At 44.1% G+C, this 24,766-nt stretch overlaps 1 protein-coding gene across 1 annotated transcript in view; it reads right to left on the minus strand.

The window, feature by feature from the left end:
* Window positions 1-328: 328 nt before the first annotated feature.
* Window positions 329-24,766, minus strand: part of RPS27L (ribosomal protein S27 like) — a 29,295-nt gene continuing 4,857 nt past the window's right edge. The window contains exons 2-4 of the mRNA XM_082256826.1: window positions 17,054-17,162; window positions 13,182-13,292; window positions 329-558 (exon numbers count right to left, since the gene is read on the minus strand). Coding sequence (XP_082112952.1) covers window positions 530-558; window positions 13,182-13,292; window positions 17,054-17,162 — 249 coding nt within the window. The 3' untranslated portion in view covers window positions 329-529. The remainder of the gene's footprint in view (window positions 559-13,181; window positions 13,293-17,053; window positions 17,163-24,766) is intronic.

Below are 24,766 nucleotides of genomic sequence, written 5' to 3' on the forward strand. Positions count from 1 at the left end.
GAGGAGAGAGGGGGGGGATGGAGGAGAGAGGGGGGGATGGAGGAGGAGGAGGAGAGAGGGGGGGATAGAGGAGGAGGAGAGAGGGGGATGGGGTGATCCTTTTTTTCTAAGATAGTGTTATAGCTTTTACTTGGATGTTATAAGTTGCACTGTGTAAATACAGCTGGATAAAACAAAAACTGTGCGTCTATTTCAGTTTGCAAAGCAACAAAGTGTAGGGGGGAGGGCGGTGGTGTGTCTTTTCTATACCCGCTGTATATCTATCAGTATAAGATGTAAAATTCTACCGTAATGTTTTAAACAATCACAACATGACACAAAGTAGTCAAATCGCAAATTTTAAATTTATTTAGGAAATGGTTTGCACATAATCAAACTTCAACTGCAAAAAATCTCCCTGAATTACAAAAGCCAACAAGACAGACGTATTATACCACAGTGAGGAAAGTGGTGTGCGAGCAGGACATAAGGCGAATCATCCTGAGGGGTAATCTGCAAGGTGCATGTCACAGGAACAAAGATGAATCATTTAGTGTTGCTTTCTTCTGAAAGAACAACCTGTGAAGATAGTGTGCCGTCAGTGTTACTTGATAAATATGTCAATGAATAAAAAAGCCTATACGTGTAGTTATTTGGGCACATGTAACTAGCATTTCAACTCGTCATCACAAAGTAAGTCTGTGCTCCCCAAAAAAATATATTGTCATTTTCCACAAATTGCAGGCATCTTTAGAAAAGCAGTGAATGTGACATTCACCAAACATTCAGTGCATGCGAATCCTTCTGATACATTCCTTTTAAATTACAGCGATTACACCTATAGTACTTATCTAGTGAATGTCACATGTACTCCTTTTGCTCCATATAATATGCATTTGATACCCAGGATCTTTTGTAATACAAACTAAATTCTAAAATATAAAAGCACACTTAACCACTTTACCACCGGAGGATTTTGTGGTCTTACGTCCAGGCCACTTTTTGCGATTCGGCACTGTGCGACTTTAACTGACAATTGTGCGGTCATGCAACGCCGTACCCAAACGAAATTTACGTCCTTTTTTTCCAACAGAGCTTTCTTTTGGTGGTATTTGATCACCTCTGCGATTTTTATTTTTTGCGATAAAAAAAAGGCAACAATTTTGAAAAAAATAACAATATTTTTCTACTTTGAAAAAATATCCAATAGTCAATTTTTGTCATATATTTAGGCCAAAATGTATTTAGCTACGTCTGACAAAAAAATTCTCAATGAGCGTATTTTTAACCGCTTTAGGACCAGAAGATTTTACCCCATTCCTGACCAGGCCATATTTTTGCGATTCGGCACTGCGTTACTTTAATGGACAATTGCGCGGTCGCGCGACCCTATACCCAAATTAAATTGATGTCCTTTTTTCCCCCCACAAACAGAGCTTTCTTTTGGTGGTATTTGATCACCTGTGCAATTTTTACTTTTTGCGCTATAAACAAAAAAAAAAAAAAGCGACAATTTTGAAAAAATAATATTTCTCACGTTTTTTTTTTATATGAAATTCCCCCCCCAAAAAAATGTAAAAATCAGTTTTTTTTACATTTTAGGCCAATTTGTTTTCTGCTACATATTTTTGGTAAAAAAAAAAATTGCAATAAGCGTATTTTGATTGGTTTGCGCAAAAGTTATCGCAGCTACTAACTACGGGAAATTTATGTAATTTTTATGTTTTTTAACTAGTAATGGCGGCGATCTGCGATTTTTTTTGCGGGACTGCGACATTGCGGCGGACAGATTGGACCCTTGACTGACTGCTATAAATATGCACCGTTACTGTAAAAATGACACTGGCAGAGAAGGGGTTCGCTTTTATTGGTGATCAAGGGGTTAATGTATGCCTGGTGCTTACTAACGTGTGTGGGGGAAGGGGACTATGTGACACAGGGACAGATCGCAGATTCAGCTATGCTGAATCCTGCAATCTGTCCCTGCCTGTCACTTAGGAGATCCGCCCGCTTTGTTTACACAAGCGGGCGGATCTCCACACTCGATCCGACGATCGATCCCCGACTCGATCCGACCGCTCCTCCCCTGGCCCGACTCCTGCTTGAATACAGTGGGAGCGAGCCTCCCGCGCCACCGAGAGGGGGAAATGTCTGGCGATGTAGACCTACGTCGCCAGACGATAATGAGCAACTGTGCCACAGTAGCAGCACAGTGAGCAGCGTTAAAGTGGTTGAACTCAAGTTTTAAAGTCATTGTAAAGTTTTTTTGTTTTTTTTTAAACAAGCATCTTTATACTTACCGGCTCTGTTCAATTGAATTGCACAGAGCAGCCCCATCCTCCTCTTCTCAGTGTGCCACCACAGGAAGCCCCTTCCTATCATGGCATGCATGCAGGCTCAATCCTAAACCATGCTGCCTGCCACTATTGACAGACAGCGTGGCTGCCAATGGCTCCTGCTGCTACCTGTTAATCCCCATGTGAAGGAGAGAGGAGGGAAGACAGCAGCTGGGCACAGCATTGGATCGAGTTAGGTATAAGGCCTCATGCACACAGGGAGTTTAATGAGCTGCAAAGCCAGTTCCGACGTCAGGAAAAAGCAGCTGTAAAAACGTGCTTTTAGAAGCGTTTTGTATTGGCGTTAATGCACGTTTAGCAGCCTCTCTCTGCCCTCTATTTTCCATCCTCAAATCCAACAACTACTACAGCTCAAAAATGTCTGATGTGGCCAAACGCTGTATGCAGCATTAAGCAGGCTTTAGAAGCGTCAGGCATTTTTACAGCTTAACGCTGCTGCTCCAGAACGCGCTGGCTCTGGGTTTTTTTACAGCTTAAAAACGCCTATGCGACTTATAGCTCCTAAAAGCCTGTGTGCACGCATGAGGCCATAGAACATGGGAGGGGCTCCTAAAAGCAGCTGTAAAAAAAACAGTGTGCATGAGGCCCAAGGGGAAATTCTACTACCCAATTTTTTACCTTAATGCAGGTAATACATTAAGGGAAAAAATGTTTAGGCTTTAGAACCACTTTAGGCTACATTCACACCTGAGCGTAGCGTTTTTCGCGTGGTTTTTACCGCGATTTTACCGCGATTTTTGCGGCGTTTTTGTGCAGGCGTTTTTAGATTGAATAGAGATCAATGGAAAACGCCTGTAATCTGCCCAAAAAGAAACTCATGTACTTTTTTGAGCGTTGGGCGTTTTGTATACAGCGTCAAAACGCTCAGATGTGAACAGGGGCCATTGAAATTAATAGGATTTGTCTTGTTGGGCGTTTTGAGAGCTGATCCTAGAGCAGAAAAACGCCCCAAAACGCCTAGATGTGAACGGAGACTTACACTATATTGTTTGGTTACTGATATTTTGATAAATGCATTGTATTTAGAGGTTATATTGCCATCTTACAGGAGAAATGGACACTGGCAAAAAAAAAAAAAAAAAACCCAAAAAACGCAACTTAGGGGAACCTCTCTAATCTTCCAATCAACATCCTGTAGCTTTGGACTATTTGGCTGTCTTTGAACCATTGGACCATCCTGCTGAAAGATCATCCAAACTGGATTCAGTTGGACAATACTGCAGCGGTGGTGTACATCAATCATCAGGAAGAATTTAGAAGTCTTGCTGTGGAAAGAGGTATAATGAACACTACACTTGGTTGACCTTCACATTCCAGCTTTGACACCAAATGTCGACTTTCTGGCCTCCAGGTTCAAAAAAAAAAAAAAAAAAAAACAACAACAACTGGGAAAGTTTGTGCCCAGGTACAGGGAACCTCTAGTGGAAGCAGTGGATGATCTGATAGCTTTGTGAGATTAGTATACCAATGCATTCCATTCTGCATTTCCCTTTCCTCGTCTGCTTCCCTGCATTGAGACGAGTGATCCTCATTGCTCCAGACTAGCACATGGGGATGTAGTACACTAACCTGGAAAGACTCCTGGCAGATTGTTTGTGGGCGTTGTTAGATCCTTAGAATTTTCTTACCCAAGTTCAGATTTAAAACCCAGGTTCTAAGAACAGGGACATTGGAGTCTAAATCTACAATGTTAAAAGTTAGGAATTCACCTCCTGCAAAGTCTTTCATTGTGGAAGGCTTGAGTGAGTCTTGGGGCTTCCACCCTGGCGTGAGCTGAAGCCTGAATATCCATAGGGGTAAAAAACTTGGATAACGTGAACAGAAGTCCTGGTAGCAACCTTGCATACCTGGAAAACAGTTTCCGAATGTCAAAAAGCCCAAAAAGCAACACTCACAGTCCTGGTAGTGTGCACCTTCACAGAAGGGTGGAACCTTGTCCTTGAGACCATAAACTTGTACGATGATCTGTCTAAGCCACCAAACATTTAAACGAGATACCAGTTCCCTTTGCAGGGGCCAGCAAGAACGACCAAAACAGAGTCAGTCTTTCTAATGGAAGCAGTGGCAGAGAACAAACTACATTCAGGTGATGGCAAGAACAGCAACCTTGTGAGAGTAGAAAGGGAAATCTCAGTGTTCCAAAAGGCAGTTTTTGAAGAGCTAAGAAAGCATAATTCAAATGCTACAGTTTCAAAGGGTGGTATGTAGATTTCCTAGCTTTTACCTTGAAAACATGGAGGAACCCTCAGTAAGCCTATGAATCTGCAAAACCCTTTTGTATTGTTTAGGGTGGGAATGAGTGCTGCCCTTGAAGACTTTTTTTTTTTTTTTTTTTTTTTTAATGAAGAGTTACCAGGTACCTAACTGTTGGTGTCTTCTGCCAGCCTGATATCTAGGCAGGAAGACAGGGCCACCACTTGGACCTTTAAAGTGTTATGGGAAATGCTCTTGTCCGCTCCTTCCTGTAAGAAATCTAAGATTGATGGAGAAGTCCCCTTGTCGGGGTCTCCTTTGCTCTCGTACAAACTCTTCTCACTTTCTCGTAGATGGCTCTGGTTACAGGTTTTCTGCTGGCTAATATGGTGTCTATCACCTTGCTTGACAGGCGCTTCCTCTGTAGCCTCACCCCTTCAGGAACCAGGTCAAGAGCTTCAGGACCTTGTGGTTCGGGGGGTTGACTGGCCCCTGCGTTAGGAGGTCTACCATGTCTGGAAGCATTAGATATGGTCCAACACTGAGATTCTTCAAGTGACTGAACCATGGTCTCTGGGACCAATGGGCACAATAAGGATCACTATAACTTTCTTCCCTGATCTTTTGTACTACCTTTGGTATTAGGGCAGTTGGAGGGAATGCATAAACACAGCCGGGATGCCCAATTTTGGTTGAACGCGCCTACACCAATGTTTCCATCTGTGGGGTTCAGGGAGAAGAATTTTGGGAGTTTCATATTTATTTTTGAGGGGAACAGAGCCACCTCGGGTACCCCCCAGGTTTGAGTGATCCACGCGAAGGTTGCATGATTCAAGGACAATTCTGTCTGTTTTATGGCTTTTCAAATTAAGTCTGCCAGCGTATTGTCGGTTCCTTTCAGATGTATGGCGGAGATGGATTTGAGGTTTCTCTCGGGCCAAGACAGTGTCGTTTCTGTTAGATTTTGTTCCCCCCTTGTCTGTTCAGGTATGCCGCCGTTGTGGTGTCTGACTGAATCCGGACATCTTTGTCCTGAATGGCCGGTTGGAATGCTCTTAAAGCCTCTTCTATGGCTTTTAATACCCTCATGTTTGAGAATGCTTGGGACCAATCGTGGTTCCATTTTCCTTGTATGCAACGATCCGCCATATGCGCTCCCCATCCCAGAGTGCTGGTGTCTGTACTGATCTACACAAGAGCGGACCGTGTCCATCTGCGTCCCTTGAGGTAAATCAGTGGGTTGAGCCACCATTGGAGCGCCCTTTTGATTGAACGAGGAACCAAAAGGTTCCAGGTGATGGCCGGAATTGAGGAGGTCATTAGTTCAACACTGCCATGCCCCACCTGATGGTCATGAATTTGGCTCCTATCAGAGACCATCGCTTCTGTGATTTTCTCAACCTTTTCCTCAGTTAGAAGAATCTGTTATTTTGGCATCCAGTATATTTAAGTCAAGTATACGACTCCCTGGCTTGAAGTGAATTGTAATTTTTCTTGGCTGTTTGCGGATTTGGAGACGAACAGTAGATCGTCTAGGTATGGCACCACACCTATGCCTTGTGGTCTTAGGTTTTTCAGGGCTTCGGCCATTATTGTCAAGAAAATCCTGGGTGCCGAAAGGTGGAGCTGTGAACTGCATATGTAGAGTGGTAGCCGGGCCTTGGACTGCAAATCTTAAAGTATTTTTGATGGCAAGAAAAAAAAAAATATATAAAAAAATAAAATAAAAAACAGAACATGTAAAATATGCCGAAAGGTAGAGTTGTGCAAATAAACTCCTGTTTTCTTCTTCCGGTGGTGTGACAAATCACTTTTTGTTTTAGGAGGTTTTCTAGTGCAGATAAAGCATCTGTGTGGTCTGTGCCTTTCGTCACCAGGTACTTGGTTGGGGGGATGAGTGGAAAACTATCAAGTAACCTTCTGCTATCGTGCAAAGGACAAATCAGTTTCTTCTGATCTTCTTCCACTGGATGACCAAAGGTTGCCAATCTTCCCCCCACCTGGAGAAAGTCATTGCTTTTTGTTTCTTGGAATGGAAGGCTTGAGGAGAAAGTCTCCCTTGCCTTTTTGTTTTGTCCAGCGCTTCCTTGGTTCCGTGTCTTTATTAAATCTCCTGGACTGCCGAAAGGGCACTTTTCCCTGATTCTTTTTGGTTTGAGGAAACCCTTTATTTTTGGCTGCGGTTCCGTCTAGAACAGTATATCGCCTGTAAAAGCGATATCTCCTCCCCACGACTTCAGCCACAAGGCTCCCCTGGCCAAATTAATTAGGCAAGTGGCCCTGGCCAACACCCTTTACAGCTTCAGCCGAAGCATCTGCGAGGAATGCTGCTGCTCTGGTTAGTGTGGGTATGGTCCTTACTAACTCTTCTTTTGGGGTTTCTCCTTCCAGCAGCTTTTGCAGCCGAGTCAGCCAGACTAGCAAGGTCCTAGACTTGCAAGTGGAGGCTATGGCTAGATTTAAATTCGCTGCGCCAGCTTCCCAAGCTCACTTTAGCAGTGCCTCCATCTTCTTATCCATGGGATCACAGAGGGTCCCGGAGTCGTCAAAGGCTAAGTCGGACTTGTTTGAGACTCTGGCGAGGGAGGATTTTTTCGGTTGCAAGCCTTTGTACATCTCATCGTGTAAGGAAAAGCTCTGCGACTTTTTGCTCTTTGATGCCCAGTGCATCTACTATGGCTCTCTGTAAATTGTCCATGTCTTCAGAAAGAAAAAAGGGTGCCTCCTGATGCTGGGTCTTAATTTGAGTCCGAGCATAGGCCGTCTTCTGATTCCAAGCTAGCTTAATCGTTTTCCAGCTACGCTAGGTCCACCTCTTCCCCACTGCACGAGGGGGGATGGATGGCTTACAGGAAGATGGGGTACTGGTGTGGCTGGAGCCACCAGCTTTTCTATAACCGAACGTAGTGGCCCAATTGTGCTTTTTATATCCCTTTTAAAAGAGTTGAGCATGTCTTTCAAGGAACCCCTGTGATTCCTTGACCACCATTTTGTTGATGCATTTTTGGCATAATGGTTTTTTCAATTCTGGAGGAAACCTGTGACCTCAAGAGGCGCATGCCTTGCTACTGGTCTTTGCCCTTTTCTCTTCTGGGGTCTTGGTCTGTTAATAAGCACCAGGAGCCCAATGGGACAGGCGGTTGCCATACATAAACATAAGTAACAGTTTCTAGGGAGGTGGAGACAGGGGAAACTCCAGAATGCTCTGGCTTACCTTGGAGCTGTCCTGACAAGCAGGGCAGGGTGGAGAAGCACCAGACCTAGTCAGCCTCAGAAAAAAAAAAAAAAAAAAAAAACCCTGCATAGGGGCTTTAACTGCTTCCTTCTGCAGCTCCAGCCCCGCCCCCGGATGACCCCATGCAGTTTGGTGGATATACCTGCACTGCCATCTGCTTTCCTGGCGTGTTGCTTTAGGGGAGAGAGTATCCATATGCCCCCCCCCTTTTTTTTTATTTTAAAATCGCGCCGCTGCCCGAAATTGAAGAAAGCGGAAGTGTCCCGCTCTGTCGTCCAGCTCTGGGGCTTCTGCCTTCGCCAAGATGGCTGCGGAACGGAAGTGTGTTACCGGAAGTGCCACGCTATCTTGCTCCTCCAGCAGCGTGGATCGGCCGCTTTGTGATGAGGCTGTCGGCCAGAGGGGCAGCTCGTGTTCAGTCGAAGCCCTTAAGATGCTGGTGACTGAACAGCTGGCCTGACTCTAGGTACAGTGGTCTTTTGGGGGAATGCCATCGACATTTAGTGCAGCTGGGGGGGGGGGGGGGTTGCATATCCCTTTAGTAGGGGTGAAACCTCAAGACAGGGGCCAGCTTGCCCCAGGTTGCTGCCCCTATCCTGCACTAAACCAAAGCCCGCTAAGCTAGATGGGAGGCTGGTCAGGGAGTCCCCTGCAATTAGCACAGAGGCTGGAGAAAAAAAAATAAAACGTCTGCAGCTCCTGTGGATCCAGGGGAAACACAAACTGAGGCACACAGGTGTGACTGACATTTTTATAATGGTGGACTAGTGGGTTTCCTGTTTCAGGTGGGAGGAGCCTCCCTCTCAGATGCTGCCCTGGAAGACCATTAGAGAAAACATAAATCAGGTTGTACTGGTCCTAGAGTCACCCGAGCATCCCGTTTTCACCAGAGAATTTTATATTCAGGCAAACCTTTCCAGATTGTTGTTGAACCTAGAAGACTACATGCGTCCTTCTCCAACCAATGACAAGTCCTGACAACACTTTGGGTTGTAGGGTCTATTTTCCAATGATGCACAAGGTTGCAACATGAAGTTCTGCCGAGGCTAGAATCCTTTCTACCCCTCTTGCTGCAGCAAGACCACTGGTTTCTCCTTGATGAATGCCATTTGAATCCTGATCAGATGGTCAGTAGGTAGTCAGAATTTGCAACATTGTAGGGACAGCCAAATCACTCAAGGATGTAGAATTTTGAGTGGTAGACCAAGTCCTTTGCACCAACAAGGCATCTAGGACTGGCATGGGATCTTCCCAGAGAGGGAGAAGAAAGATTCCCCAAGTGCAGAGATGAATTCTTGAGCCCCCAGACCAGAGATGACCTGGTCTTCAGCATAAGGCAAGACAGTTTATCTAGACACTGAACCCATTTATCCAACAACAGAACATTGTGTTGAAGGGGCCTGGAGTGGAAATGTCTTAAAGGAGACAATTATCAAGCCCAAAATTCTCCTGCAGAATCCTAGAGTTGTACTTTTTTTGAACTGTACAGTCTGAGACCCGGAGTGAAGTCGCAGTTCTTGAGATAGAAAAACTCTGGCTTAAGCCGTGTCCAGGATGAGACTCAGATACTGCAAAAAGACATGTCAGTTACAGCAATGAGTTCTGAAGGTTTAGGATCCAACCAGTCTGGACTGTCAGCATCACATGGTCAGTATGTACGCCGACTGCTCCCTTAGTAGATGATCGTACAGGTATTCCACAATGTGGCTTCCCTGGGATTGTGGTAGCGCTAGCAGGGGTGCTAATACTATTGTGAATACTTTGGTTGTGGAAGACAGACCAAAGCAAATGGTAGGGCTAAAATTTGGCAGTGTTATGCTCCCGCAGCAAATCGGGAGGTAGCGCTAATGTACTGGGAAGATGGTGACATGCAAGTACGCATCCTTGATGTCCACAGAGCCTGGAAATCCTGTGATGGAGGAAGACTGACAGATCTTGTAGATTCCATGGAACATTTTTGGATTTCAATGAAGACATTTAAAGCCATCAGGCTTAGCAAATAGGTTAAATTCCTCCTTTTAGCTTTGGAGCAGTGAAAAGGTGGGGAAAAAAAAAAAAAAAAAAAAAACTTTGAACCCTTGTACTGTTGAAATACCAAATTTCTTGGCTCAGAAGATCTGTAAAAGCAGAATGGAGGTCTACTATCCTGTGCGGCAACACAGGCAGACTGGACAACATGAAGCTGGATAGGGGCGGAGAGGAGAAGTCTAACTAGTATCTCTTGGAATCCAGGCATCTGAGATGCTTTCTAACCCGGTGCTCCCAAAGACCAATAGCCTTCAAAGTCTACAAACAAGTCGACTTCAGCATAAGATGGACCACAGCCTGCGTCTCTCCCCCTAGCTAAGATTGCACCATGTGGGACACCAAACACCCGCACAAGCTATGGGGTGGGTATGCCCACATAGTACGCCCCCACTGGGCAAGTCACTGAAGCCAAGTGGATTCAGCCTAGATTCCCTGGCAAGGTCCTGGCTAATCCAAGAGGTATATGAATTTACACCGCCCCCCCCCCCCCCAACCTGGATCCCTCAGTCGGCAGCCTTATAGTGACTCAGGTCCTGAGGTCACTGTAGGTGGCGGCAGGGACTAACAGAGGTAAAACTGGGTAAACAGTTTAAAATTTAAAAATGTGCTTTGCCTACACAACATACTTATTAAAGGTCTTTAGAGCCTGGGTCACATGGGAGGCAATGCCACAACTATACCTGTAAGCATACATTGATCTGGATAGCTGAACAAAGCCCAGCTCAGCAGCATGTATATGAAGTCCTAATTGAAGGGAGGAGATGAAATGGCTAGAAAAAGTTTAACTTTTCCGAATAGAGAAAAGATGTCCATCCTCCTAGGACGTGATAGGTGAATAGCGCAGCACAGCGCTGCTTTTTCGGTATTATGAAACAAAAATATTTAGAGTACGACAACTTAAATTCACTATTTAAAAATCAATCAATCACATTTCTATATGTAATGAAACCTCTTGCTGACAAAGTGCATGAAACCACACATATACTCCACCAAAATTGCACCGTGCAATCACAAACATATAAATTCTAATATATGCAAAATGATCACAGACAATGAAATAAAATATGAACTGAAATAGATTTATGCAAATAGTCCTTAATATATATATTCCGGTGTATCCCTTCATCAATAAAAATATTTATGTATCACAGGGCTTGACAAAATTTGCTTGAAATCAAGGAGCCAGCTAAAAAAGTAAGGAGCCTGTTTTTTTTTTTTCATGCATGCCGAATGGCCGGCTTCTGTTGGACCGGCTGCCATACACACGGCCCAACGGCAGCCAGTTTTTAATGAACTCACTGATGTTGCCCAGCATTCGACCCATGTGTACTTGGTTTACTTCTTCTGAGAGATATTAAAAAAGACACACCAACCACCATGACCAATTCAGAGATTTGAAGTGGTCATGGTGGTAGGAGTCAGAAACACTGCATATGCTGGGGGCTAGCTGCACCCCTAGCACGTGACTTCCTGCTGGCTGAGAGAGAGGAGCGGCACTGAAGAAAGCATGCAGAGCCGATTGCTTCCTGTATCTCTCCTCTCACAGGCGGAGTGCATTTGATATCATTCTGTCTGTGACAGGACGGAGCCGGAACTATACAGGAAGTATCGGCTTTGTTCGGTCACAGGTGACACGCAACGTTCTGTTGCCAGACATCCCAAGTCTCCTTGCGAGGTGTGGGAGTCTCCTGCATGCGGGCGCAGCGCTTGCGGGTGTCAGGGATTCGCAGCCCGCATGCAGGATACTCCAGCATCTCGCAGGAGACTTGGGATGTCCAGTGACAAGACACCTGCCACAGTATAACCCAGGCACCAGGCCGCTAAATCTAGTCGCCAATGCGACTTGGCGTCTGGGGTTTGTCGAGCTCTGGTGTATGCTTTTCTTCATCCAAGTGACACCAATGTGCACTCTAGCCTCTCACCTGATTACTAAAAATAAACGTGTAGTATTACGTTCCCATTGGAGTTATGCATCTTGTTCGCCACTAGATGTCCTCTGCTTTTCTCCCCAATGCTGTTCGCTCTGTGGATAGTAGGTGTTCTCAGGGGCCTCTAAAGGTACTCTCGCCATAAGATGCAGAGTGGGGATATATAAAGGATACTCTCATGGTGTTGCATCTTAAAATATTCATTGGATTAAAGCAGCATAAACTCACATTTAAGTTAAACACATCCGGCAACTGTTCCATAGCGTCGTGCTCATATCAGTGTCCACATCACTTCCGGTAACCTCTGCTCGCGCCCTACATGTTACGTCACGCCCATGTGACTTCTTCATGGTAATATTCAGTTCATATTGATTTAATTGTCTGATCATTTAGTATATTGTAGTATTTATAGGTTTGCGATTGCACGATGCACTTTTGAAGGAATATATATGTGTGGTTTCATGCACTTTTAGGTCAGCAAGAAGTTCCATAACACATAGACATGTAATTATTTTAAAATAGTGAAGTTATTCTACTCTGAATATTATTGTATCATATCACTGAAAAAAGCAGTGCAGCACTATTCACCCATCATTTCACTTTTAGTTTAAATAGCTGTGGATAAGCTATAAAGTGCTAGCAGCAGCCCCCAAAATGTTGTGTATCTATTTTACACGCACATTGATAGCACGAGAGCTGATACACCTTATACACACATCCTTCTAGGACACCAGCAAACAAGTGAAGCATGCTGGGAGTAGGAGGGGGTTATACCTGGCTGGCCAACAGTTTTTTTGTTTGTTCAATTCCTTCTGTTAGCAGCAGCATAAACCAATTTCCCCACAAAATGAAATCCCGTGACCCTTATTGAGTGAGAAAATCCTATTGTCCATGGACATTAATTTAAAGGAAAACTCCACTTTTGTTGAGAAAAAAAACAAAAAACAAACACGTTCCCCTCTGGGTGATCTATGTACATTGCAGGGATATGGACAAACTGTTGCAGATTCTGATCTTTTGTTATTCTGAAGAAATCCCTGCGTTTGTCTGTGCGCATGTGCAGAAGTGAGTCTAATGGGAGTGGTTTCATAATTCTCCATCAGCTGTGCACCTGCAGGGCACTAATGAGGAAAACTGCAGGACCTGCATCCCATTAGATGTGATTTCAATTGGGTGTATCTCACCAAAAATATAATGTTTGTTGCAGGGGACAACTGAATTCGGACTTGTATCTCAGTGCAGAGTTCTAGGATAATCAATGGGCCAATAACACAAGCAGGAAATGTTTCTGGGGGGGCGTTTTGTACATATTCTGTGTACAGAACACCGCCAGGTAGTCATATTGCATTTCACAGAAAATTACAGAGCTGCATATTTAAAAAGGAAAGTTCATTTTTAGTAACATTCAATTACATTATGACTTGTGTTGCAATTGTATATGCTATAGAAATTGACAGTTACCTTCTGTGAGCCTGGCTTTTCCACCTGTGGGCTGGCACAGGACTGTCGAGCACCCTACACAAAGGACAACCGTCTGTGCATGGCTGAATACAGTAGTGATCTTATAGCAGCCTGGAAAGAAAAAAGCACCAACAATATTAAATAATGAACTAAAGGTAATCACTGCAGTTCAGCTGACTAGGTTCATATTTACAACTGACCATCTCGGCTCTGTGCAGACCAGAGAACTGAGCGATCAGCGGGCTATGATTCCACAGTTCTCAGTCTAGAGGCCATAGGGGAGCGATGCTGCATTCACCTAGGCGAGTATAAAGGTTAGTTTGGTTTAAATCCCAAACTTCTCTTTTAATGTTAATTATAATTGCCAAGGGCTGAATTGTCATTATACGATTTAATGTTCTTATTGATTTCAATGTTCATTTAAAAAGGAAAGTTCACAAATCATCATAAGGTTAAAAAGGAGAAGCTTAGGGTACATTAAACCACTCACCTGACCGTTAAGCGCTTTAGTTCTTGGTCTGCTTAGAGCAGTGACAGTCAGTCACCACTCTCCACTGTGTCCCTCCAGCGCTCACTGGAGTGCAGGACAGGAGAGGGGGGTGGGGGCAGCTGGCTTCGGAGAGCAGGAGGCATCTATCATTCAGGCAGTGGTGTGATTCCTGACAATAATGGCAAGGATCCTTCCAGAGCCTGGAGCAGCTCTGTGATGCCAGCTAATAGCGGCCAATATACGCTTACTTTGGGTCACAGGAGAGCAAAACATAAGTGCACTCCTGTGAGCTACAAGAAAAGTATGGCCAAAAAGCTGCCCTGCAGTAACACATGGTACTTGTGTGCATATGGACTGTAGTCAGCAAAACACCTGCAGTACCGCAGAGCACAACATGCGTTGTTAAAACAGGGCAGGTCTGTTTTTACATGTGTTAAGGTTTGCTGCCAGCCTACTCAAAATCATTTAGCTGTCTAATACATGAAAATACCTGCATTACAGAATGCACAAGGGAAGGGGGCCATTGTAGAGGAATGTTAAGCAGAGAGCTGGGCACTCAGAACGTCTAAAAGGGGGCTTCAAAAACATCAAATCTTGGCTGTTCTTGCCAAGCACAGACCAGGATCCTAAAGCCAGAATTACAGAAAAGCACAGGAGGTTTTTCAGGATAGTAAAAGTAATGGCAGGCACAGATGACGTTTTCCATTTTAACATGGTGACAGGTTGTTTCTTACTTTATGTAATCGCAACAACACGCTATTGGAGCTGTGGTAAAACACACTTTTTTTTTTAACTCTGCAAGGCACTTGCCTAATGTGCTAGTATGCATCACATACTTCACATTATTAAATACTTCCCTTAGAATGAAGCCCTCCAGCGGTGCTCCCTCATCACTGACAGGACTTCCATCTTCACCCGGTCTTCCTTCCAGGTTCGCATCCACAGGCTGTCTGATTTTGCCACGCCGCGCTGAAGTCACGGACCATGGCACGGAGCTCTAAAGGGATGGCAGGGGTATGCTGTCCCTTCAGAGAGCAAGCGCCCGTGACATAACTGGCTGCATGCAGTGTGAAAATCTCCTAAACCGTGCAAGTTTAGGAGATATTCACTGTACCTACAGGTAACCCTCATTATAGGCTTTCCTGTAGGTACAAGAAAAATATATATATATATATATATATATATATTATATATATAGTTCCACTTTAGGACTATATAAATATTGAACACTGCTTAAGCAGTAAAAGTTAAGCATGTGTGCATTTAAAGCGGTAGTATACTCCGCTATATGACTTTTACCTACAGGTAAGCCTATAATAAGGCTCACCTGTAGGTACAATTAATATCTCCTAAACCTGCACGGCTTAAGAGATATTAAACCTGCATGCAGCCGCTGACGTCTGCGGGGCATGCGCTCTGAAGGTCCGGCGGACCTTCAGAGCTCCTTGCCAGAAAGTGAAACTCCCGCGCGTCATCGTGGCTTTGGTCACTCACAGCGCCAGAGCCGCCGAACCAGGAAGAGATGCCGAGGGAGCATGTCAGCTCCCTCAGCGTTGTCCAGATGACCATGCCGGGGCTTCGTTCTAAGGTAAGTATTTCATAACGAGCTAGTATGCGATGCATACTAGCTCATTGTGCCTTTGTCTTACAGGGTTTTTTTTTTTTTTTTTTATAGGAGTATGCAACCGCTTTAATGCTCATATATGCTAGAGGTCTATATCCTACATTGCAAGTAAAATATTCACTTGTGTAACATAACTCATTTAAATAGCACTAGCAGTTTACATGGAACAGACCAACTATTTGCCAATAGCTTTACTTACTATATTTAAAAACGTATCTAAACCCTTTTTAGCTTTAGATAGTGTGGCAAAGGATTAGAACCCTTGAAAGGTTTTTACTGTTGTCTGTGTTTTAGCTAGATTTACTCTCTCCCTCTACTTAAAAGCCACTGTCACCAGGACTGAAAGGGAGGGAAAAATCCAGCATTCTGAGCTGCTACCAAACCAGGACTGGAAGGGAAGGGAAACCCTCCAAAGGGTACAACTGTTTTGGTGACATGAGGGGAGATTTTCTTAACTATGAAAAGCTTTTCTGTCACTTCCTGTTCTGCCTATAGGGAAGTAAAGGGACAGCTCACCAATGGTTTACAGATAGCAAAAAAAAAAAAAAAAAAGGTCTGACAAGGGTTTAAAACCTTTGACTACCATGAGTAAAAGGTCTTTTGGTTTATGCTCCCATCGGACTGTGGACATCTGCGGCTGCTCCTGCCTCTCCCATGTCTTTGATTTCCGCAGCCTCCAGCTATTGAGCCATCCACTGGTCCCCCTCCCCATCCCGCTGTACCAGATTGCAGATCCCCCGCTGCCAGAAAAGCTGCTTCACCGGTCTCTCTCCTCAGTACAGGCTAGAAGGCTTCCGATTGTGATAAATGCCCTCTTACTGAAAAACCTTGTTGGATGCCTGGCCACCATCCTATTACTCTGTGGTTTCTTTTGTTGGGCCCTATACCACTAACGTGTCCTTCAGTGATGTAGAGGCTAGTTCAGGGGTCTTCAAACTTTGGACCTCCAGTTGTTCAGGAACTACAATTCCCATTATGCCTAGTCATGGCTGTGACTGTGAAAGGTTTACAATGCCTCATGGGAAGTGTAGTTCCGCAACAGCTGGAGGGCCGTAGTTTGAGCATCCCTGGGCTAGTTGATAAAAGCACAGAGCTCAGCAGAGGACCAGACATATGACAATTGGAAGTGTGCTGGATGCTGCAGAGGAAGCTTTTATCTTGACACTATGGGTGGCAGGATAGACAAGCATTACTTATATTTATTGGAAACGCATTTTTTTTAAAAAAATTTGTTTTTAATCTTAATGCATTAAAAAAAAAAAAAAAAACACACACACACACACACACACACACACCTGTATGCAGCAGCCCCCTGAGCCCCCATTCTACATAACTGAACCCATCTTAATCCGGTGATGTTGCAGGAGTTTCTCAGCTGCCCGGGACTCCTCTCCTCATTGGCTGAGACAGCAGTGTGGCGTGAATGGCTCCCGCAGCTGTCAAAATCAATCAGCCACTCAGGGGAGAGAGGGAGCGGAGCCGGGTCATGGCTTCATGTCTGAATGGACACAGGGAAAGGTGACTCGGCTCAGGTGCCCCCCATAGCAAGCTGCTTGCTGTGGGGGCATTCAACAGGAGGGAGGGGCCAGGAGCACCAAAGAGGGATCTGAGAAGAGGAGGATCGGGGCCACTCTGTGCAAAACCAACTGCACAGAGCAGGTAAGTATAACATGTTTGTTATTTAAAAAACAAGACTTTACAATCACTTTAAGATAGGATTCTCTGAAGACCTACAAACGAACAGTAGATTGGTCTTACCTGGGCATTTAACATCCATAAAGTAGGAGTTTGGGCTCTGTACCAACCTCTTTTTCTTATGTCTAGTCTTCTCCTCATCAGAGGACGGATGGAGTAAATCCTTGGCCAACTGAAAAAAAAATATCAAAAAACACATTTGTAGTCCCAATGAGAACACTCTTGGCAAAGGTATCTGAAGTTACCTAAAGATGAATTTATTTATATATATATATATATATATATATATATATATATATATATATATATATATATATATATATAAAAATCAATAATGTATTTACCATGCTGAGAAAGTACTGGGGTTGTTCCTTGGATTGTGTGTTCTACAATATAAACTAATGCAACTTCTCTGATGACTAAACTGGAAGAGTTGGCAACACACCTTTTATTATCTATAGTAATCAATCATTAACCTCAGCAATGACATCACTGCTTTATGGCATTCATTATCTTTTCACTGGAATACAGCCAAATGTGGTTTCTTACGCACCATAAAAGACCATTACTGGACCTGGTACAGTGAATGCAAGTAGACAGCAAGCAAGCAACTTGCACATAATGGTAAACAAACCCTTATCCCATCAGTCAAACCCTTACCCCATAGAAGCTGGAAATCACTGTAGTAGTTACTGATACTACAGTGATCGCCAGTGTCTTCTGGACGAGGTAGAGATTGTGACATCACCCTTCACCTCTCTGCATCCAAATCAGAAAACTAAGTATTCCCTGTAAAGTGCCTGTGCTGGGCAAGCGACCCCCTGTATTCACAATGTGGCAGGGCAATCACTCGGCAAGGGACACACAAGCTTGCAGCGATCACTGTTGAAGCAGTGCCTACTGCAGTTATTTCTAGATCCCACAGGCATGGCACTCATACTTACGTTGGCCTGAATTGGACATGCAAAAATATAATAAAAATAAAAAAAGTGCCTAAACCTTAGCATTAAAAAAAAGGACCCGTTCAGACCTTTCTGCTGCATTGCAGTAAGACAGCCCATTCATTTTGTATAATATATTAGAGGGATGTTCAATTCCCATCACCCCACGCCCGGGACATGCAGTACCGTGCGCCAGCAAGTTTTTATTTTACCTTTAGCCCTGCTGGGGTTAAGCAGCAGGGTTTAGAGCCAGTGGTCTCCTCTCTTGTAAAAGCAACCCAAGTGGCTATCTAGCCGCTGGATTGCTTTTACTAGCAGCGGGACAGGAATGCCCCCCTCCCCCGCGGACTGTCCCAGCACACCAAATCTACCAGCCGGCTGATCATAGAGGTAGACAAAAATTGGAACCACTCTGCCCACCTCTGATAAAAGGAAACAGGAAGCAATGAGCATACATCACTTCCAGTCTCCCCCGTTACCATTTTTAAAACTAGAAAGCATTTTATCACACCAAACTTGGTGATCAAACGCTTTTAAGGGAATAAAGAGTACCCGTCAATGCCTATTGCATGTTTACATTCCTTGTGACACCAATAAACGTGATCTAAAAATAAATGTTATATTTTAAAGCGACAGTGTATAAAAATAAAATAAACAAAACAATTATAAAAAAAAATATTAAACACCCCTGTCCCCCCCCCCATGCGCAAAGGCGAAACGCACGCATGCAAACAGCAATCGTCCCACACATGAGGTTTCACTGTGAATATCAGATCATGAGCAGTAATTTTAGCAATAGAGCTCCTTTGTTAATCGAACCTGTAAAGGCTTTTACAGCGTCGTCTATGGCTAGTAAAATCCACGTCATCTGTTGCTGTTGCACAGGCGAGCGCAATTTCAAAGTGTGACATGTTTGGTCTCTATTTACTCGGCGTAACATCTTTTTATATTTTACCAAAAAAGCTGGGTTATGCATTTTTTTTTTATAAAAAAAAAAAAGTGTTTGAAAAACTGCTGCGCAAATACTGTGTGACAAAAAATTGCAACACCTGTAAGGCCTCGGCTTTAAGGGCTGGTTCACACTCTTGCGAGTGCGACGATCGCATGTAATATCGGAGCGCACTGCTCCTTCATTACATGCGATCGGATGTGCGGTGCGAATTCAGCCATACACTTTGTATGGCTGAAATTCGCACTGCACCCGCACAAAAGACGCACAGAACCCTTTTTTCCAGCCGCATCAGGATCGGATCGCACAGTTGTTCACACTTGTGTGATCCGATCCTGTGCGAACTGTCAGATCACACTGCGATCAAACTGGGGGTGTCGTTAACATTTAATTGACACCCCCTGCGTATCGCATATGGCAGTGTGGATTGCCAGATGTGCGTTTGCGATGCGGGAACAGGCTGAAAAATCGCAGCCTTCCCGCATCGCACAAGTGTGAACCGGGACTAAAGAAAATTATATGTTTGGGGTTTCTAAGAAATTTTCCAGCAAAAAATAAATGCCACTAAAAGCTTAGGTCACCAAAAAGCCCCCTTTTTTAGAAAAAAAAAAGCCCCAGACATTCCTTAAAGAACCTCTGCCTAAACCCTTCATATTTTCATTTTGGGAATTTCTTTTTTTGATTAGAAAGAATAGATCATCATGAGGGACAGGCAAGACTGGGATCTTGAATTTGTTCCTTGGACAAGTTTTTTATTTCCACATCCCTGTATTATCAGTGGATTATTATTAGAAGTATTTTTCCAAACTAGAAAGAAAACTGAACAAGACTTCACAGTGTATGCTTTATGCTTGCCCAACAGCGGATTAGAAAATTGCTTTGGGTACAATTGGTGATGCAGATAAGGTGGGCAGGTGAGAACTCTGCCCATCTACGATCAGGCCTATAGTGTACAACTAAAAATTGTTTTCCATAGGCTGTGGAAAATAAATTCCATCTAGAAAAATACCTAAAAGTACTGCAACAAACATACAAATACATGACTAATGGACCTTCACCATAACGTCACCTTTCAATGTGAAATTTACACTGTCAGACTGGCTTAGTAAAGGAAGCACGGTGAACATGTTCAGACATGCCCCAGCACACGCTGCCAAAGTCTTCCAGCAGTAATCATTTCATATCTCCGTGGGTAAACTCATACGGTCAATTGCCTTCTATATGAATAACTCGGTGTAAACAAAGTTATATTTTCCAAAAAACATTTACAATTTCTCATTTCTAGCCGAGACCCCCTTTCACACGGATGGAATCCGTCCAAGCGGATCTGCCTGCTCAGCGGGTGACAGGTCCGGGTCTGCACTGCTATGAAGAGCGGACAGACACAGCCCGCTGTTCTCTATGGGGCGGTCGGATCCGATGGACGGATGGCAAATATATTCCCATTTGTCTTGTTTTTAGCAGACCGAATCGGATGCCAGCGGACACACATCCGCCGCCCCATGGAGAACAATGGGTGGTCCGATTGGGTCTGCTTGAAAAATGGACAGGTAGACCCAATCGGTCTGCTGGTGTGACAGGGGCCTAAAGCCCCGTACACATGAGTCGAAATTCGGCCGGGAATTTTCGTCCGACGACCGATCTGCCGATTTTCGGCTTGTTAGTATGATGCTTTCGACAACCGACTCCAACTTTTCGGCCCAAAAAAATTCTGGTGTGCAGGCTATAAAATTTTTGTCCTCCGTCAAAACACGTCTGATTTTCCTGCAATCAGCACAGATTTCGACAGGGAAAAATCTTATGAGCAAGACTGGGCATGCTCAGAATAGAAAGAACACAAAGAAAGCAAACCAACACATGACATCACTTCTGAAATAGAATTTTGTCGTGCGGGAAAATTCGTGTGCAGTCTAGGCACATACCAACCAACAAAACACCACTTTGGACAAAAGATGGACGACCGGTCGGCGGAAATTCGTTGCGTGTGTCCAAGGCTTTAGGCTTCATGCAGAAAAGCATTTGTAGCAGATCAAGCTATCAAGGAACATATATTTTTAGCCCAGCACAGAGATTTTTTTTACTGAACCTGTGCCCAAAGCAATAGGTCCGCTTTAATTTCACCTTCATAGCAGCATATACTCCTCTCTGCTTTGCTCTGAGCCCTATAGAAGCCACCCAGTGTAAACTACAAGTCATATCTTACACAGAACTACAGACCCTCCCCATGTGGCAGCTCTGGTGTCTGATCAAGAGTGGTCACAGGGAATGAGTCAAATGCTCCTCCATACTTGTAAGTACAATATATTTTCGTGACCCTGGTAGCTAAACAAGAGAGCAAAGGAAAGGTACATGGGCTGAGAGGGGCGATTATAGCAAACCTGCTGCTTTGTCCTACACTGGCAGAACATGAGTTTGTTTCCTTTAATCAGTCCGATCAACAAAATTTTATCAATTCCTCGGTGTCGGGGGTCTACCCAAGTATAATTAATGTTGATTACTTAAGATGGCCATGAATTAATTAAAATTTGGCCAGTTCAGGGACCAGAAGAATTTGGATCCATGCTTGACCATTCTCGCTCGACATAAGTCAATCGTAGATGCTTCACTCTGATACTACGAAGATCAAGAACCAATTTTCCTGTGACTTGATGCCTAGAGTCCTGTTCACTAAGGAAATCATGGAACAGCTGTAACACGAGCCAAGTGTATCCCTATTGCATAGAAACTGTTTGCAATGTTTTTTTGCTAGAAAAGTATAGATAGCGTATTTATAGTGATCTATCCAGGGACAAATGTTGGCACTTGTCCCAAATTCTGGTATCGGCCATGGAATCCGCCCACTGCCTGCTATTGATTACTGGTTGCTAAAAGCCTGAGACAGATGGGTAAGGGAAGAGACAGTGGCGGAAAACATGCCACCCTGCTACACAGCATAGAGATAGGTTCTCTGCCTGTCTCTGTACGCCACCTTAAAGTAGATCCTAATTACTTCCAGTTCCATTATCTATGAACTTTATGTCATTTTTTTATAAAATTGGTGCAGCAGTTGTGCTATTTAGAGCTACATGAATCTGTCACAGATTTCAGTAAAGCTACCAAAACTGGCATCGGGCCATTTTTTTTTTTTTAATTCTGACGCAGAACTTTAAGAGGGCTATACCGCCAGAAAAGTGGCATAAATGCTTTATTGAATTTCCTCCTACAGGTCATGTATGGTTAATAAGTAAGGTAGTTTATAGACACTCTTGTTCCATTAAAGCGGAACTACATTTGATACGTTTCCTTGGGTTACCTGCAACAATAAGAAAAAGCCCAAAAAAATAAATACAGTACCATAAGAGACCATTCACACTAGCACGGCTTGTTATGACAATGTTAATCAATCAGTGCCGTCTTAATTGGCACTACTGAAGTCGCTCCGACTTCAGAAAAGGGTCCTGTACTACTTTGAGGCGACCTGTGATCCGACTGTCCCATATACTTCAATGGGAGTCGCCTCCTTATCTTAATTGACACGACTTGTTATCAGACTTTCCAGGAAGAAGAAAGATTAGCCAGGCATTCCCCACAGACAAAGTCGCCTGTCTCTTCAAAGTAGTGCACAAGTCTCTAAACAAGTCTCTAAACAAGTCTCTAAACAAGTCTCTAAACAAGTCTCTAAACAAGTCTCTAAACAAGTCTCTAAACAAGTCTCTAAACAAGTCTCTAAACAAGTCTCTAAACAAGTCTCTAAACAAGTCTCTAAACAAGTCTCTAAACAAGTCTCTAAACAAGTCTCTAAACAAGTCTCTAAACAAGTCTCTAAACAAGTCTCTAAACAAGTCTCTGGGCGACTTTCTGGTCGTGGTAGTGTGAACCGTGGTTAATTATACTTGAACTAGCTGGTGTGTAAACATGTCAAAACAGTACATCTACACGTTTACGCAAATATTGAAAAGTGCTCTCAGTTGTTACATAGTGGTTTTTATTTTCCTTTTGTTCACCAACCACTTATGCATGCAAATGTCCAGAGTTATAGCTTGACACATGCATGAAAGTAAAGGTTTCCTAGAGGAAATATAGGTGCCGCCATTGCTAATCTCAACCTTAAAATGTCAGTTTCTCTGGCTGTTACCATAACTCACTGGTTTCAGTCACTGACATGCAAAAGGGAGAAAATCGGGAGAATCAGAAACCTTCTGCTGCATAGTTCTGTGTCATGTGACTCAAAAGTATTGGAGAAGAGAGAGCATGACAACTAGCATTGGCAGAATGAAAAGCCCATAATAACATTCTCCATATTTAACAACTCTCAAAGCGGTTGTAAACTGCTGCACCTTTTTTTCTTCCTCTTACCTGCAAGGCAAAGGCATAATGTGCTAGTATGCATCACATACTAGCACATTATGTGAAACTTCCCTCAAAAAGCATTCCAGTGATGGGATGTCATCACTGGAGACAGTGTCCATCTTCACCCAATCTTCCTTCCGGGTTCGTGGACTTCGGCTCTGTGACTGGCCATAGCCGCGATGACGTCACTCCCACTGCATGCACGCGGGAGCCGCTGGTGACAGCTCTGAAGAAAGGGCACGGGAGGCTGTTCCTTCAGAGTGCATGCGCCAGTGATTTCCCTGGGTGCATGTACAGTAAATATCTCCTACACAGTGCATGTTTGGAAGATATTTTTACAGTACCTATAGGTAAAACCTTAAGATGAAAGATTACTTCCTCTTTAATTCTGACATTGTTATTGTTAACGCATGTTGTCATTCACATACAGTGCCTTGAAGAAAAAAAAAAATATATATATTCGTACCCCTTGAAAGTTCCACATTTTGTCATGTTACAACCTAAAAACGTAAATGGATTTTATGCGATAGACCAGTGATGGCAAACCTTGGCAACCCAGATGTTTTGGAACTACATTTCCCATGATGCTCCACTACACTGCAGGAGTGCATGAGCATAAGGGGAAATGTAGTTCCAAAACATCTGGGGTGCCAAGGTTCACCATCACTGAGATAAACCAACACAAAGTGGCACAAAATTGTGAAGTGAAAGGAAAATGCTAAGGCTGCATTCACACCTGAGTGTAGCATTTTACCGCGTTTTTCAGGTGTTTTTTCAGGCGTTTTTGGAGGCAGGCATTGACATCTATCAAAAATGCTGGTAATCAGCCCAAAGAGAAGCTCATGTACTTTTTTCAGCTACAGGCATTTTGCAAAACGCTCAGATGTGAACAGGGGCCATTTAAATGAATGGGGTTTTACTTGTCTGGCGTTTGGAACGTTTTGTTTTAGCGTTTTTGGAGCTGAAAAACACTCAAAAACGCCCAGGTGTGAATGGAGCCTAAGCCCCCGTTCACACTGGGGCGACGCTACCTCGCCGGGCAACCTCACAGGTTGCGGCGCGCTGCTCGCCCCGCGACCTCGGAGCGGCCGGCAAGGACTTCATAACATGGAAGTCTATGCAGGTCGCTCCGGGTCGCCCCAAAGAAGCTCCGGACCCTTTTTGTAAGTCGGAGCGACTTGTGTCGCTCCTATTAGAACGGGTCCATAGCTTCTATATGGCAGGCGACCTACGGCGACCAGGTCGCCCCAGTGTGAACGGGGGCTGTAGTCCCCATTCACACTAAAGGCGACCTGGTCGCCTCACAGGTCGCCTTTGGGGCGACCTGGAGGCAACCGCCATAGACTTCAATGTTATGAAGTCCGTGGCGGCCGCTCCGAGGTCGCGGCGCGCTGCTCACACTGCGAATTCGGAGGTCGCAGTGCGAAGTAGCGTCGCTTGTATGTGAACGGGGCCCAAGTGTCTTCAAGATTATTTACAAATAAATATGTGAAAAGTGTGGCGTGCATTTGTATTCAGCTTCCCTGAGTCAATACTTTGTAGAACCACCTTTCCCTG

This window comes from Pelophylax lessonae (assembly GCF_965119305.1).
Source record: "Pelophylax lessonae genome assembly, chromosome: 4".
Classification (NCBI taxonomy): Eukaryota; Metazoa; Chordata; class Amphibia; order Anura; family Ranidae; genus Pelophylax; species Pelophylax lessonae.